Here is a 16,415-nt window from a genome sequence, read left to right on the forward strand (position 1 = left end):
CAGTAAACGTTGGCAATAAAATGTGATTTCATCATATTAAAACAAACCCAACCTGTAAGTGACGAAAACCGGTCAGTGATTTCCAGACAAAGCAGAGAGACGTTTTCCCCTCCTCCCCACACATAAGGAAGACAGCAAACTCTGGGATCCGTTTCTATGGCGAGGGGATAGATTGGAGCAGAGCATTGCGTCACTTGGCTCAGGTGCCTGGTACATGTACACACACCATCATTGGTTCCCCATGCAGGGGATTGCCCGACTCCAGCAGGTCCCAAGGTGTCTGTGCATAGACTAAGCGGGCAGGGGTGGGATCAAGAATGGGCCCCTGCTACTCTTGCACCACCCCCGTTTGGGCAGCGCGGTCAAGCCATGGGCGTGTTCAGCTGGTTGATCTGCAGCTCCTGGTCCGTGTGCTCCAAGTCGAAGAGGTTGACCGAGTCGGCCCCTGTGGCCGGGATGGACTCCAGGTGCGGGTCTCTGCAGGCCGGCAGCAAGAGGTGCTCGTTCATCTGGATGACCGAGTCACCTGAGTCCGTCTCGCCCTGCAGCGTGAGGACGTTCTTGAGGGACAGCCCCAGCCGGGGCCCGCTGTTGGAGTTCCGCATGGACAGGGAGATGGCGCTGGGTCTGCCTTCCCAAGAGCGCCGGCAGCAGGGCAGGTACTTGGCCATGGCTCTCTTGAAGTCCCTCATGAAGAGGGGGTAGATGATGGGGTTCATGGTGCTGTTGCAGTAGCCAAGCCAGGTGAGCACGTCAAAGAAGGCAGCGGGGACGCAGTCGCACACTGCCTGGGGGGTGAGACCAAGCACAGATTAGATCGGGCCCCTCCTGGCCTCTCCCAGCAACGGGTGTGGCAGGGTGGGTTTCCCTGGGGAGCTGCAGCCCAATCACTTCCCAGCTCTGCACAACAGGGGTCAGAGGCAAAGTCTGGCCTTTGCCTTGGTCTCCAAGGAGGCAGGTTCCCATTGGGCTTGAGAGAAAAGGACCTTCATGTAGTAAACAGGGCAGGGTGCCGGGGCAGATCCCTTCTAGCTCCAGGGGTGGGGCAGGCAACTAAAGAAACTTCTCAGAGGAGTTAATACAGGGCCACTGTGGAAAGGGAAGGGAGGCAAAAGGGGCCCAAAGGCCATTTCCAGAGGGAGCTCCTCAGCTGCGGTTGGCTATGGGTGCAAAGGGGATGCTGGCCACACACCCCAGAGGGTGCATGTGTATTACAGCCTGTGGAGTTACACACGAGCGGGGCTACCCCCAAGACTGCCATAATACAGCACTTGGCTGCCTCTACTGCACCCTCCTTTTGGCTGATGTTTGCAGCAGCACAGAGGAGCCAGGAGCCTGGATCACATGTGCTCCCGGCAGCAAGGCAGGCGAGTGATTTTCTGGGAGGCTTGGCCCTGAAACAACCAGGGGCTGGGGGTGGTAGGAAGTGCCATGAATAAAATCTCTGGCTACATCCAGACTGGCATGATTTTCCTCAAATGCTTTTAATGGAAAAGTTTTCTGTTAAAAGCATTTTCAGAACAGAGCGTCTAGATTGGCAGGACGCTTTTCCGCAAAAGCACTTTTGTGCAAAAGCATCCGTGGCCAATCTAGACGCGCTTTTGTGCAAAAAAGCCTCGATCGCCATTTTCACCATCGGGGCTTTTTTGCGCAAAACAAATCTGAGCTGAGTACACTGGCCCTTTTGCGCAAAAGGGACTTTTGCCCGAACGGGAGCAGCATAGTATTTCCGCAAGAACACTGATTTCAGACAGTAGGAAGTCAGTGTTCTTGCAGAAATTCAAGTGGCCAGTGTAGACAGCTGGCAACTGCTTTTGTGGAAAACCTTGCCAGTCTAGATGCAGCCTTTGAGTTCCTGGCTTCCTAGCTCTTGGTTCTAACTCGTTGTCATAGATAAGCGCAGGCCCAGCGATGGGGGGGTGGGAGGGGCAAAGGGGACAATTCCCCTGCGGCTCAGCGATGCTAAAGAGCCCAGAGTTCAGGCTACTGCAGCAGCTTCAGCAGCGGGCGCCCCAAGCCCTTTAAATCACCGCTGAAGCACTGCGCAGCCGCACTGGGCAGCTTTAAGGGCGGCGGGGTGCACCATGCTCGGGGCGGCTGTAAGGGCCGAGGGGGTGGCGGTGGTGTGCTCAGTGCTCCTGCTCCCCACCCCCAAGGCCCCATCCTCCTGGGAGCACAGAATCTGCTCCCTCCCCCCCCCCCCCGGCCACACACCTTACCCAGGGGCCCAGCATGCACGGGCATCCAGTGAAAGCCCAGCTGGGGAAGGCAAGACCCAGCCCCGCCCAGAAGCCCTGCCCCTGGATCCAAGCCCCGCCCACCCCCAGCCCAATCCTACCTGGCCAGGTGGAGAGCTGTGGCTATCGTAATACTCCTGGCCCGACCCTCCCCAGCAGCTGGGGAAAGCTGTGCTGCCCCATCCTCTCCCCTGGCAGTCAGGCTGCTGAGCTGAGTTGCCTTCCCCGGGGGCTGAGGAGAGCCCGGCCGTGCCGTGGTCCCAGCCTTCCCTGAGGGCTGAGGAGAGCCCGGCCGTGCCGTGGTTCCAGCCTTCCCTGAGGGCTGAGGAGAGCCCGGCTGTGCCGTGGTCCCAACCTTCCCCGGGGGCTGAGGAGAGCCCGGCCTCACCGAGGTTCCAACCTTCCCTGATGGTGGCCCCAACCTTAGGTACAGTCATGAAGGCAGGTTTGGGAAAGCTGTGCCTTCCCTTGCCTACCTTACCGACCGCCCATGCCAGCATGGTTGCAGGTGCCCCTGGCTAGGGGGCCCGGTGTTCTGCAAACAGAAGAGAATGCCCATCCTTGCCCCAAAGAGGTTACAGTCTAAAAGTCCATCTGGGCAGGATGGGGAAGGGCCAAAGGCTGGAGCACCACAACCCTAGGAGGCAGATAAGAGCTGCTGCCTGGAGAGGGGCAGGGTGAGACCCTCCTGCCATATCCCCTGGCTATGTCACCCATAGACACGGATATTGTCACTCTCCAAAGTGCCAGAGACCAGCGTGCCTTCCCAGGGGTCTTCCCAGGGCTGTGAGTGGGTTTGGGTAACAAGGGGGGGGAGCATCCTCCCTTTCCCCCCCTCCCAGGGCTTACTTGGGTCACGTTAGTGACAAAGAAGGGGAGCCAGGCCACAAAGAACATTCCCAGCAGGATGCCCAGGGTCAAGCTGGCCTTCAGCGCCTTTTTGCTGTGCTTGTTGGCAAACTTCCTGTTCTCCCCCAGGCCTGCAGCTTGGCTTTGCGCTCCGGGGACCTGCGAAGGACAAGAAACCATCTGAGAAAAAGGGCAGCCTGCTTCTAACACCACAGGCCCTTCCTGCCCCCGCTGGCTAATCTCTAATGCAGTCGCTCCCCTTGGTGGATGTTCGAAAGGCAGGGGCTCAACATGGCACCACAGATTTGTCCCCAAGGACTGACACTCCCATCACACAGGAAGGAGGGACACAGTTACCCCCTCTCCTCCTGCCACACGCTGCCGGCCTTCCTGGAGCCTGGTTTATTCCCCTCACGCTGGCCTGCTCCAATGAGTCACTACACCCAGTTCCACTCTCCAGCTGTTGCAAGTAGCAAGCGCCCCACTGCAATCAATTGTGTTGCCCCAAAGATGCAGGCAGGGCTGGACTGAGCCATTCTGGCGCCCTGTGCAGACAGTTTAATTGCGCCCCGAGTTGGGGGAGGGCGCATGCGCGACCCAGCCCTGCCCCCGCCCGGTGCATGGGGGAGGGCGCGTGGAGCTGGCAGCGGCAGGATGCATGTGCCCAGCCCGGCTACCACCGCTGGCTCCGGGCGGCCGCTGCAGGGTGTCCACTGGGAGCTGCTGCAGCCTGCTATCTGGAAGCCGGGTGCGCAGCACCTGATGGCAGCTGTAAGGGGTGCTGTGTGCCCCTTACAGCTGCCATCAGGCACCCCCCATAGGTTGGTGCCCCAAGCAGCTGCCCGGCTAGCCCATGCCTTAATCTGGCCCTGGATGCAGGGCCTAGCCCCGGGCTGCGCTGTGGCCCCTCAGAGCCACTCCACCAATGCAAAGGAGGAGGAAGGACGCAGGAGCAGTGCAGAGCCAGTAAAAAGGCTTCAGGGACACAAGCAGAATGAAAGCAGGGCCGCCTGGGAGCCCCTGTACCCCTGGAAGCCTGGGCTGCTGGCGAAGCCCGTTGCAGCTGGTGTCATTTAGAACAGCCACAAGGCTCCCCTATGCTGCACCATGGACAAAGATGGAGTCGCTGGCCACTCTGGAGGATGAAGCACAACCAGCCTGTCTACCTCCTTCCCCCCAGCCCCAGCTGTGGACAGGGCTCCGCTGAGGCCCCAGGGAGGCAGAGAAACTGGTGCCGATTTTAGATCTGTCACAACATGATGCTCAGAGGCAGAGCAGCCTCCCGGAGTGGAGTGGAAAAGTCAACGTTAAAAGCCTGCCAGGAATAATATGCCTGGGCAAAGAAAACAAGCAGCAAGACTTTAGTTTTATACAGATTCTCTCGCTGGCCTTTCATCATTATCCAAGCACAAATGCTGGGCAGGCAATCCACCGAAAGGGAAGGTTTTCAGACCTCCACCCCTTTAAACACCAACACGACTGGTGACGCCAACGGGTGGCAAAGACAAGTGACAGTAGCTTGCCATCCAGCCATTGTCTGTGCCCAGAGACGCATGATCCTTGAACCGTAAATCAGTTAGTGGGGAAATCCTTAGAAGCCTTCCCTGACTCCCAGCCTCCAGGGATGCCAGTCGGCATCGCTCAGACTTCAAAGGAGCACCCCTGATTTACACCAGCTGGGGAGGTGGTCCTCTATGTTTTTTGTGGCATCGCGGGCAGACATGCTGCCATTGACTGCTGTTGGCAGCAGGGCGCCGTTTGTGGGCCTCGTCGTCCTGAACACACCGCACGGCTCGCACTTGCGAGTGAGCTGCTTCTCCCAGCAGCTCCCTCATGTCTCAGTGGCCCCTGCAGTGCCAGGCAGAAGGACGCAGTGGCTCATTCCGTAAAAGGTCCCCTTTTATCGGCCAGCAGCACATGCCCCGGTGTGGTGCACCACACACATGGGGGTACCATAAGGAAGCTCTTGTCCTGGCACTTGACTGGAGAACATGTGATGAGGGCACAGTGAGCTATGGGACAAATCCGATGACACCCCTCTGTGGTCTTGATCCTGCAAGATGCTGAGCTCCTCCAAAGAGATGCTAATCGAGCTCAACAGCCATTGGGAATAGCACAGCATAGACTCATCTTAGCACCCGTGGGACGTCAGGTGGGTGTCATGGACCCCCATTTTGCATCTGGGGAAACTGAGGTCCAAAGGCCCAAATCCTCAAAGTTATGTAGGCACCTAAGTCCCATTGAAATGAAAGTGAGTTAAATCCCTAAATACTTTTGAGGCTCTGGGTAAAAGAGCTTAAGTGAATCACTCCTGCTCCCATAGTGAGAGACTGGTCGGGTCAGGGGGAGTGCAGGCTTAAATCAAACTGTGTATGAATGTACTGATGAGTTGCATTGTGCACACAGCACTCAGGCTGCATGAGCTGAGCCATACTGCACTGAATTCCTAGAGATTCATGCTGCTTATTGACCTTTGGGTGCCAGCTGGAAAGGAACCACCCTGATGTTTCACTGGCCACACAGACCTGCCCTGCCAGGGATGCTGTGGTTAAAAAAAAAGCCACTATGGAAAGGAAATTGCTACCCACTGAACCATCGTGACTATATTAATACAAGATTTTTACTCTTGCACAAATCTAAATGCAGCAAGCTACTGAAGCCTGAGTGACGATAAAGCTTAGTCTCAGCTATTGATTAGAACAGCCCTTAATTACATTTTTCAACGATAAGTCTCAGGTGTTTTAATCTACAACCCTCTGAGCCAGCTCTGTCTCCTAGCCATTCCTGCAATCTCAAATTAAATTATCTTGGCATTCTGTCGTAATTCAATGTCGCGGTTTGCTGATCTGCCCATCCTTCAACAAAGTGATTTAAAACATAACACCCTGATGGCTCTCTGTCTTGAATTTTATTTTTACCTATCGTCCCATGTAAATGTATTCAGTAGTGGAATGAAATCATAGCAGTACTAGGAGACACGTACCAAGAGGTTTTTTCTTGTAGACCAGCTACCATTCCTTACACAGAATGATTGAGAGAGCTTAATTGTCATTCAATTGGTTTGACTGGGAGCAGGATGTTTCTGTTCTAAGCCCCTGATTCAGCAACGCATGTGAGCACTTGCTGAACTTGAGCACGCCCACTGACTTCAAAAAATTTAAGGATGTGCTAAAAAGTGCTTAGCTGAAATAGGGCCCAATACATAAAGCCCTGAAAATTTGCAGATGTCTGCTTTATATCCATGGGGATCCACTTCTGTAGATGAGGATATCCACAGCTTAGTGTTGTGGATATGGATGCAGATACGGATACGCAGGGCTCTACTAACACAGCTTGTGGCAGGCCCCGCTGTCCAAGGTGCTGAACGGCCTCCATTTTTCTCAATTACAGACAGTGTGTAGTAATAGTGAGAGAGCCATATTAGTCTGATCTTGGTAAAACAAAAGGGGAAAAAATTACGTAGCACTTTAAAGACTAACAAGATAGTTTATTAGGTGATGAGCATTCATGGGGCAAATGAATACCAATGTTAGTTAAGGCAGTGGATCCGACCAAGAACTTTTAAATGTAATTTGTTGCAAAATCTGGTATCTCAGAAAAAGCCTTTCAAAACCATTTGATTATTTTTGTCTGTATATTCTCTGCTTCTCCTTCCACCTATTAAAATACTTACAGCTCACCCATAAGTGAGTTGGCTAGCTCAGAGTCCCTTATGTGAAAGAAAGTGAACAGCATGCTAAAGCAAAGTATTTAAAAGCAATTAACTTTCTCTTTTCACTGTAGGATACTAGATCAATAGATACTATTACTAGGGAAATAAATCTGTTAAATTTGGTGACAAATAATTTTCTCCTGCAGAAATGTATATGTAAAATCAGACATGTTTCACAGAAATATTTTTTGGAGAAAGAAGGAATATCTATACAAATCATCAGGCTCTTCCCACCTCCACCAAAAGTTCTTTTAAGCTATTTCCATTGCAGAAAGTTAGATGTACCCTGAATAGAAATATAGATTGATTAATGGGCAGGTGACATGTGATTATCATAAGATGAATGCAACTTCTGTATGCTAGCTAGCTTAATATTGTAGCCTATATAGTAAAATCAGAAGAAGGGTATTTTAAATGAGGTAGGGTTATAGAATTTCAAATTCTCTGCAAGTGAGAACTAATTTCTTCCCATATGCATGCAGCATCTGATGCACATATAGATATATAAACCCCCACACACAATTAGAAAGATTTGTGATTAGAAAAAGAGAGAAATGAGCTTGGATATGACAAATTGTAGAATCATATCAGAAGTTGCTTTTATCTTATGATAATCACATATGTCACCTGCCCATTAATCCATCTATATTTCTATTCAGGGTACTTATAACTTTCTGCAACAGAAATAGTTTAAAACAGCTTTTGGTGGAGTTGGGAAGAGCCTGACAATTTGTATAGTTATATAGATAGTCCTTCTTGCCCCAAAAAATATTTCTGTGGGCTAAGTTGACAGATGGTCAATATTCAGTCTTGGCTCAGAGATGGATTTATTAACATGCAATATTTCATGACACATCAGGGCTAGGGATCAGTGAGTTATAGCACTGGAGAAGAATTAGAAATCTTCCATTACTAGGCCATGTTTTCCTCTCTCACACCTCTGTAAATTAGACGTAATTCCACTGGCTTTGGTGGAATCTCATTAGTGTAAATCAAGAATGACACAGAGCAGAATCTTGGCCCATCACGTAAGACACAAGGCCCATACTTTTAAAGGGGGTTGGATGTTGCTCTGCTCAGCCTGGCCACGTCTAACTGATTTAGGAGCTTAAGTCTCATTTTCAAAAGTTATGTGGGCATTTAGGAGCCTAAGCCCACTGCCATCTATTGAAACTTAGGCTCCCCTATGCCAAAGTCATTTTGAAAAGGAGACTTGGGCTCCTAACACTGAACAGAACCGCACTTAAACACAAGTGGTCCTGTGGCATGTTAGAACCGTACTTAGCCACCTTTCACCGTCTGGGTCCATGTCCTCGTGGACTTGTTCTGTCGAGAATTCATTCTCGTGATGAGTTCTGCTTTCATCTCGCTGCACCTCCTGACCCAACACAGTCACGCTTATTAGTGCATTGATTAAATACGCTATTTTATACACATTGGCAAATTACATTACACTTGCCTGGAACATTAGGAACTGTCATGACAGCTGAAAGTGACAGAGCAGGGAGATTTCTCTGGTGCTGGTTTTTAAGTGCAGCAGGTAAGACTGTATGAGTCATCTCAGCTTTCAGTTCTCTTCACAAATTGAGCGAATGCTTGGCTGGCCAAGTCCTAGGTACAACTATTACTAAACTCAGCTCTGGGGTTAATTAGATTTCCTGATGCAGACAAATAGCAGCTGAGAGGGGTGCAAAAATCCTGGGTTTGGAGTGCAATTTTTCCCCTTTCCTCTAATTCTACCATTCATCCAGATATTTATCACTGGCTGGAACTGACCACTGTCTACATGGAACTGACCATGGTCTACATGGGATTGAGCTGGGACTTAAGTGATGTGCAGCCCTTATACTGGCCGTCTGTACAGGCGGGTGACAAGGTAGGTGAGGGAATGTCTTTTATTGGCCAAACCCCTGTTTGTGACAGGGAGAAGCTTTTAGGCTGCCCTGGAGTTGGTGAAACTCCACAGCTAAAGGTCTGTCAAAGGAAGTTTCTCTCTCGACTAATCCCAACTCCACTGCTGTCCTGCAAAGCTCAGCACACAGCAGTGGGGCCATACACTTTCTAAAAGGAACAAAAAAAATGGGGTTTAATGCTTCGAAGCTGCTGTCATTCCTGATATTTTGCCCCAAATCCCCCGCCCCTTCCTCAACCAGCATCGCCACTACACCCCCACATCAAGCAATTTGAGGGGAACGGGAAATTATTCCTTTCCTCGGAGTGACATCAAGCTCCGCAATTCTCAATAATGGGCATGACAGCTTCTCCTCCCCCATACAGTTATTTTTGTGACTGCTGTTACCTTCTCCCTAAGTGACGGAGCGAGAAGGAGGGGGAGTGAGCACGGGAGTCTCTTCTTCTTCAGCAAAACTCCCGAGGGTCCCCAGCATTTATAAAGGCCAAACTGTGAAATCCCAGCATGGTCTAGATCACCAGACTCCTGCAAGAGCTAATGTGCCCCCCTTCCGAGCAGAGGACTGGAAGAGGGAGGGAGTCAGGACCACCCCAGGAAAACAATAACTTCCACTGATTTTAAGGAGGTGGCCCGTGTTCTATTCACAGCGTATGACTCTGAACAAGTCACTGAACCACTCTGTGACTCAGTTTCCCCATCTATAAAATGAGGGGAAATAATATTTCACATATACCCTGGAGGTCTGGCAGGCATAATTAATTGCGTGCCATGAGATTCTAGAAGGAAGGTTCTATAAGTGTACAAATGTCATCCCAAGGTACCTGGAGAGAGATTTGTGGGGAAAACTGGCACTAGACACTTAACATTAAACTATCGTCAAAGTTTTCTCTTGCCTGAAAGAAACCCTGTGATTGCTGGGCGTCACAGGACAGACATCTCTCACTCATCATGCACTTTAAGCCCCTTGAATGTGATAGTTAAATGAACTCACTCTTATCTGAGAGAACCAAACCATACAGCCAAGAGCATTAAATCAAGAAAGGCCTAAAATCATCCGCCGTTGAACTATGAACTCATCCACTATGCAAGGTCATTTATGTCGAGAAGAATCATCTATTTTGAACCCCTCCAGGTTATTTCCCCCTCCTTTTCTTTTCTAGCATCTCAAAATTAATCTTCGTGTTCTTCAGATCACTAGACATACCTATCCCGTGATTGAATCGAAGAACTTGAACCTGTGCAAATGTGCTTTCCCTCGTGTGCTCTTTTGTTAGTATAAAAGGGGTGTGAGCAGGAAATCAGCCCCTCGTTCCATTCCCTGGCTAGAGAAACTCTTAAGCTAACAAAGTGAAATCCACTTTTGAAATCCACTTTTGCCAACGGCCTGGGATCAGCGTAATATCCCGCAGGGCTCCCCGGTTATATCAGGGATGAACAAAGAGAATTTAAACAAACGGTCTGACAGGGGAGACTGTGGAGGCAGCTAAATGCCAGGCTCTCCTCGGCCTCCCCAGAGCACACTCAACATCCAGTAGCTCTTCTGCAGTGGCTATCAATGGGGGAATAACAAATTCAAACAGCCACAGTCCTGGGTCTCCTCACACCCGCTTTGGAGTCAATCAGGAGTAACTGCTCCGGAAAACCAGGATGGTCAGGCCCACGGACTCAGCGCAGTCAACTGATTTACTCCCTAGCTGCACTGTCTCAATGAGCACAGAATCAGGCCCCACCTGGCCAGGCGCCAACAGACTCCTGTGACGATGCAAGCCCCTTACTGAGAGCAGCCGGCGGTAAATTCCCGCTGCCACTCTCAGGCCAAGGCCCAGAAAATGTAAGTGCCCCACTGCCTCCAACTCAGCACTGCTGAGTGCTTACCAAAGCAATGCAGCCCCAGCACTGGGGCGTGGTACCCCGGGACACCCTTCTTTACACTCCGCAAGTCAGGAAACTTTCCCGCACCCCACTGAGGCGCGTGGCAGAACGTTCTCAGGGTGGGTTTTCTGTTTGGAGGGGAAGGGTTAGTAGTCATGAGTCTACGAGTCAAATCCTCAGCGACTGGAAACAGATCACTTCAGGGCCGTGGTACCCATTTACTCCACTTGAGGATCTGGCCTCGATACTGAGCGCAAGACGCACACGTTGTCGCTGGGCGTAATGGAAGTGTGTACGTGTACAGTGACGTTAAACACTGGCTTTGCTTATCTAGCCTCGCAATAACCTGCCATCCAAATGTCGTCCCTCTTTTGCAACCGGCACCTTGCGGGCCGGGCCTGTCACCTCAGTCACAAACAAGTCTGTTCCTGATGCTGAACCAAACACAAGGCTCGAGAGGAAGATGGCTGCTCCTGAGCCCCGGGCAGCGGGCGCGCAACGCATACGCGGCTCCGCCCCCGGCCTTGTGGCGCATGCACAGCCCCGCCCCCCAGCATGCTGCGCACCTTACAGCTGCAATCGGGCATGCGGCACTCCTTACAGCTGCCATCAGGCACCCCCCCATAGGTTGGTGCCCCAGCCAGCCCCCCGCTTAATCCAGCCCTGGGCCCAGGTACTGTACTGGGACTCAGATCTGGGTTCTAAGCTCTGCTGTGGACTCCGTGTGTCCCCTTGGGTGGGTCACCTAATTTCTCCTGGCCTGGGTGGCCCCTCTGTAAAATGAGGGTGGTAAATAGGCCTTTGGGTTTCTTGACTGTTTAGCTCTTGAGCGCTCTGAGGCAGCGCCTGTCTCTCCCTGTGGTGTTATACAGCTTCTAGCACCATGGGGCCTCCATTTCAGCAGGCGTTGCTAAGGCCCAGCACTGCAAAGGGGCTGAGGCATTACAGCGCTGAGCGTGGTGGCACCTAACTGTTAGATGCCTGAACCAGCACAAGAAAGCTGGATGGGGGGAAGGCTCCCTGTGCAATGAACAGAGGCAGCAGCCAGCACGAGGCTGTGTGCCCCAAGGCTGTGGACCGGGGAGGGGGAGACAGGGCTGTGGTGTGAGGGGGAGAGAGGCTCCCCTCAGCCTGGGGCTGAAAAAAATCCCAAGATTTGAGAGCTGTCGGGATCACGAGAGAGGTGCAGCTTTACGTAGACATCCCGTCTGAATCACGTCTCTAGCCATACATTTGCATGAGTTGGCACGTCGACTTGGGGGACCGATGTCCTAGCTCAGCAGGCCCGCCCCACACACACAGGCCACGGGCGGCTGGGAGGGGCCCGGAGTTGGGTTTCTTCCCTCAGGCGTGCCCAGGCAGAGTGACTCACAAGGCACAGCCCCCGGGACACATGGCGGTCCACCCCCAGCAGGACTCCAACTTCCCCCCACGCTCTCCTTAGCCTCTTCAGCCACCTGTTTGTACCCAGGACACACCCCTGCCCTGCATTGTTCCAGGCGGCTCTTTTCCTCTGCCCCCAAGCTTAACTGTGCGGCTCCATCCCTTCCGCTGGGTTTTAAGCCTCACTCCCTGCTGCTCCCGCACCCGTCTGACATCAGGGCCAACTTCTCACAGCTCCTCCGCCCCTTCCCATTGACGCCCGACTCTCCCCTCCCCCCTCACTCCATCTGCTCTCTTGCACGGAAGTCCCGTGCTGTTTTGAAGGCTTCCCTTTCTGACATGCCTTCACCCCGATCATAGACCCCAACCAAGCCCATGAGCCAGGTGTCCCATTGAGAAGAGCCCACCCTGGACCCTTGGCAAAATATTGACCCTTGGCAGGTGTGATGGGGGAGGTGGGACCTGCCAGCTGCCCAGCTCCAATGCTCAGGGTGTTGTAACGATATTCATGTGGGTGCCTGTGACAAGCCCACGCTTAGTGCCTCAGTACTACAGCACAGGACCCATCTGGCCAGGAGCTGAGCTGCTTCTGTGCAGCATTATGCCCCATCAACGCCCGCTGCAGTGAGTGGGTGTGGAAGGCACTCGGCACCTTGCTGGACTGGGCCTTGCTTAGCAAATTTTAGTCTCAATGCTTCGTCTAAGCTCCATCCGGGAGTAGTTCTGAGTTTGCCAGTTTGGAGCGAGACCGGCTAGAAACGGTGAGTCGCTGCATTGCACCTCGCCAGGCTGCGCGTTGCTCCGCCAGGGCTCGTGGCTCAGTAACAAGGCAGGCACTCGAGTGATGCCCAGTAACGTGCAGGAGAAGGAAATGCAAAAGGTAGCTGGCTAATAGGGAATGATCATTATGAATGAGCATGCACAACAGGGCACCCTCCAGCAGAGGATCCGAATCCTGTAATCACAACCCCTGAGGGTACGTCTACACTGCAACTAAAAACGCTGCTCCTGCCTGGGGCTGTGGTACTGCAGTGTAGATATTTGGGCTCAGGCCCCAGGACTCTGCGAGCTGGGCGGGAGGCGAGCTCACCAGCTGACACAGGCCAGCCGGGGTGTGTACTTGCAGGGTGGACATACCAGGAGAGGCAGGTGAGTATCACCATCCTCCTTTTACTGCTAGGGGAACTGGAGGTGCAGAAAGGGGAAGTGACTCGCCCTAGGTCACCCAGCTAGTCAGTGGCAGAGGAAGGTACAGCCCCCAGGGCTGCCTGTGTGGGCGCCTCCAGCACCTGCCCCATATAAATCCATCGTGACTAGAAAGCCAACCCTCCTGTGGCTCTATTGCCGCATAGGCCCTCACAGGTTCCCAGCCCTGCCGGGTTGGTCTAGCTGAGCAAGATGGTCCAGGCTCAGTCAACCCCCCCTGCACGCACGCGCGCGCGCACACACACACACACACACACACACACACACCCTTTCCTAATCTAGACAAATCCCAACACACCTTAGAGTGAGCCACGCGCCACGTCTGTCCTAGGGATGTAAAGGGTTAACCAGTGAACCGCTTACCCACTAAGCATTACCGTTACCCCTTGGGTAATCGGTTCACTGGCAGCCTGGAGCGTCACCCCGCCCACCATAGGTGAGGGGCTGCTCCAGCCCAGCCGGGCCCACCGTGCTACACTGCAGGCGGGTGGGGGGCGGCTCCATGGCTAACTCGTCCTTTTAACCAATAATTAACATCCCTCGGAGGGGACACCTGGCACCACGGCAGCAACAGTTAGAACCTCGCCCGCCTTACGTCCTCCCTCATTTACTGCCCAGGCGTCGGGAAGCTGCTCCCAAAGGCCTGCAGGCTGCTGACCCAGGTCAGTGGCCCTTTGTTGTACCCTAGGCCCCAATCCGGCTGCCTCTGTGGTCACTGGGGCCTTCCCCCCTGTTGGATCAAGCTCCTATTTTACAAGCCATCAGGGAAACCACCAGATAGGACTGGAGGGGCAGAGATCTCCTGGGCGGATATTGAATATTAAGTCTCACTGAACAGTAGTGGGGCAATTTCCCTCCACTTCTCCCCTCCCCAAGTCAACCTCTTCTCAAACTGGCCATAATTAGTCTCCATTCCCCCAGCCACCTTTTTGACTCCCTCCTGTAAATGAACATCATGTCAGCTCTAACTTTCCAAACAGAGTCCTTCCCGCTGCTTCTGCCTTGCGAGGGCAGGGAGCCGCTGAGGAGGGGCGAGAAAGCACCGGGAAGAGGGGGTTTCAGTCCTAACGCTCCCTCTGCAGCATAGACAGCTTGATGCGCCCCCCACATGTCCCAGGGCTCAGCCCAAAGCTGCACCCTCCCCAGCAACTTTCTCTGCCTGAAAAACTCTGCACCTTCCAGGGGTTTAAAAGCTCCCGCTCTAGCTGATTTCAGGGGCAGTGTGAGTTTGTTTTCTAGCCATCCAAGGAGAGGGCAGGGAGGGTGACGCTAACCAGCTGGCTGTGGGATCAGCAGGCAGGGCAGAACGGCATGCACACAAGTCAAATCCCCACCCGGGCAGTCAAACCACGTTACCTGCTGCAGGGGCGCGTCGAAGGTGCTGGCCATATTGGTGGTGAGCGAAGCCACCTGCACCGCTTGTTTCCTGGCGGCCAGGAGGATCCGGCAGTAGGTGAAGGAGATGGCCATGGATGGGAGGAAGAAAGTCAGGCAGGAGGCAATCAGAGCGTAGGGCAGACTGACCAGGAGCCTGCACTGGTCCTCTTCCATGTGGGAGGTGCTATTGAGGGGCCTGATCTCAAACTCCAGCTCATGCCACCCCATTTTGATAGGCAGGAAGGAAGCCAGGGCGGCCAGGGTCCAGGTGGCGAAGATGAGCCACACGGCCCTGCAGAAGGTCATCCGGAGCTTGTACTTGAGTGGGGAAATGATGAGCAGGTACCGGTCCAGGCTGATGACGCAGAGGTTGAGGATGGAGGCGCTGCAGCACATGACATCGAAGGAGTACCAGATGGAGCAGAACTCGCCCTCCAGCACCCAGCGGCCGTACAGCTGGTTCAGCATGGCGGGGGGCATGACCACCAAGCCCACCATCAGGTCGGACATGAAGAGGGACACCAGGAAGTAGTTGGAGGTGTTGCGCAGGGAGCGCTGCGTGAAGATCAGCAGGATGAGCAGGGAGTTGCCCAGGGTGGTCAGCAGGATGATGAAGCACAGGAAGGCGGCCACCCAGCTGTTCCCCCCTGCCAGGGATCTCTCCCCAAACACACTGGCATTGGGTCTCCCGAAGCCTTCTGCCATTGAGGAGCTGGGAGAGGGGGGATGGCTGTGCACAGGCTGAGGCGAGGACAGCTAGCAACTCCCCTGGGGATGCTGAGCTGTCATGGGCCAGCTTTTAAGGGGAAGAAGTGTGGTCTGGCTCCCTCTCACTCCCCCTCTCGCTTCACTGGCACTCAGGGCAGAATGACATTCTCAGGAGCCGATCAGGAGAAGAAAGCAGCTTCCCTCCCCACCCCACGGCTCCTACTGAGGCATTTCCTAGGAGCTGCAAATGCCACTGAGCCGCCTGCTTTGCCGCCTCTGGGGAGAGGCGGGTGCAGGGAGCAGATGCCCCTGAGTTCCTAGCGCTGCTTCGCTCGTTCCCTCCTGCTTGCCTACCTGTAGGGCTCTTGCTTCTGAGGACCGGGAGCCTTTTCCTTTCAGCTGCTGTGTGTCCGATCCCGGCTGTGGCTGCTGCTGCACACAGAGCAGGCAAGAGGCAGAATAAACCCTGATGCGAGGGAAGCTGGATGCTTCCAGAGTCTGGCTGGTGGGAAAGCTGCAATGGGCAGGGGTGTGGGAAGGCAGGACTGAGGTTTCTCCCTTGGCCGGGGGAGGGGTGCCCCTCTCTTCCCTTAGCATCCCCCCCTTCCTTCCCCCTTTGCTCTTGCTAAAGGATCTAGTCTGGATTCTGTAAAGTAGCAATTGGAGAGCTTTCTTTTCTGCCCTTAAAGCGACGGCAAACACTGGCTCCTCCACTCCACCAGCCCTCCCCTTCCAGCTGGGGGGGGGGGGGTTAAAGAAAAGGATCTGACGCAAAGGGGGCAAGTTAACATCAGCTAGAAGGGCAACAGGTTGGAGGCGAAAAACAGCCGCGTGGGGCTGTGCTGAACAGCCAGGGTTGAAGCACAGTCGCTGACCATGATGGATTGCTTGACCCGCCAGTGCACACAACAAAACCACACGACGAGCGCCGTGCACCAGGGAAGGGCTTGGCCAGCAGGAGGTCAGGCTGTTCCCCAAGGGGGATGCAGGGATTGATCCAAAATCGACCACAATCTCTGAGCCATGTCAGTGGCTCCGGCCCAGGTACGGTGACCCCGCTGCGGCGTCAGCACATAGGAGGGGTAGACTTGCGGGGAAACCTGCTGCAGGCAGGAGGGCCGCCAGGAACACACCCCAAAGAAATGGGAGAGGCCAGGCC

At 53.7% G+C, this 16,415-nt stretch overlaps 1 protein-coding gene across 1 annotated transcript; it reads right to left on the reverse strand.

Annotated features, from left to right (window-relative positions):
* Positions 1–281: 281 nt before the first annotated feature.
* HTR6 (5-hydroxytryptamine receptor 6) lies at positions 282–15,253 on the reverse strand. Its single transcript, XM_006115051.3, has 3 exons — positions 14,528–15,253; positions 3,087–3,245; positions 282–788 (listed from the first exon to the last, which is right to left on the reverse strand). Exons 1-3 carry the CDS (start codon positions 15,251–15,253, stop codon positions 363–365), a joined length of 1,311 nt encoding a protein of 436 aa, XP_006115113.2. The 3' UTR covers positions 282–362.
* Positions 15,254–16,415: the final 1,162 nt, after the last annotated feature.

Source organism: Pelodiscus sinensis, chromosome 24, assembly GCF_052426305.1.
Source record: "Pelodiscus sinensis isolate ZL-2025 chromosome 24, ASM5242630v1, whole genome shotgun sequence".
NCBI lineage: Eukaryota > Metazoa > Chordata > Testudines > Trionychidae > Pelodiscus > Pelodiscus sinensis.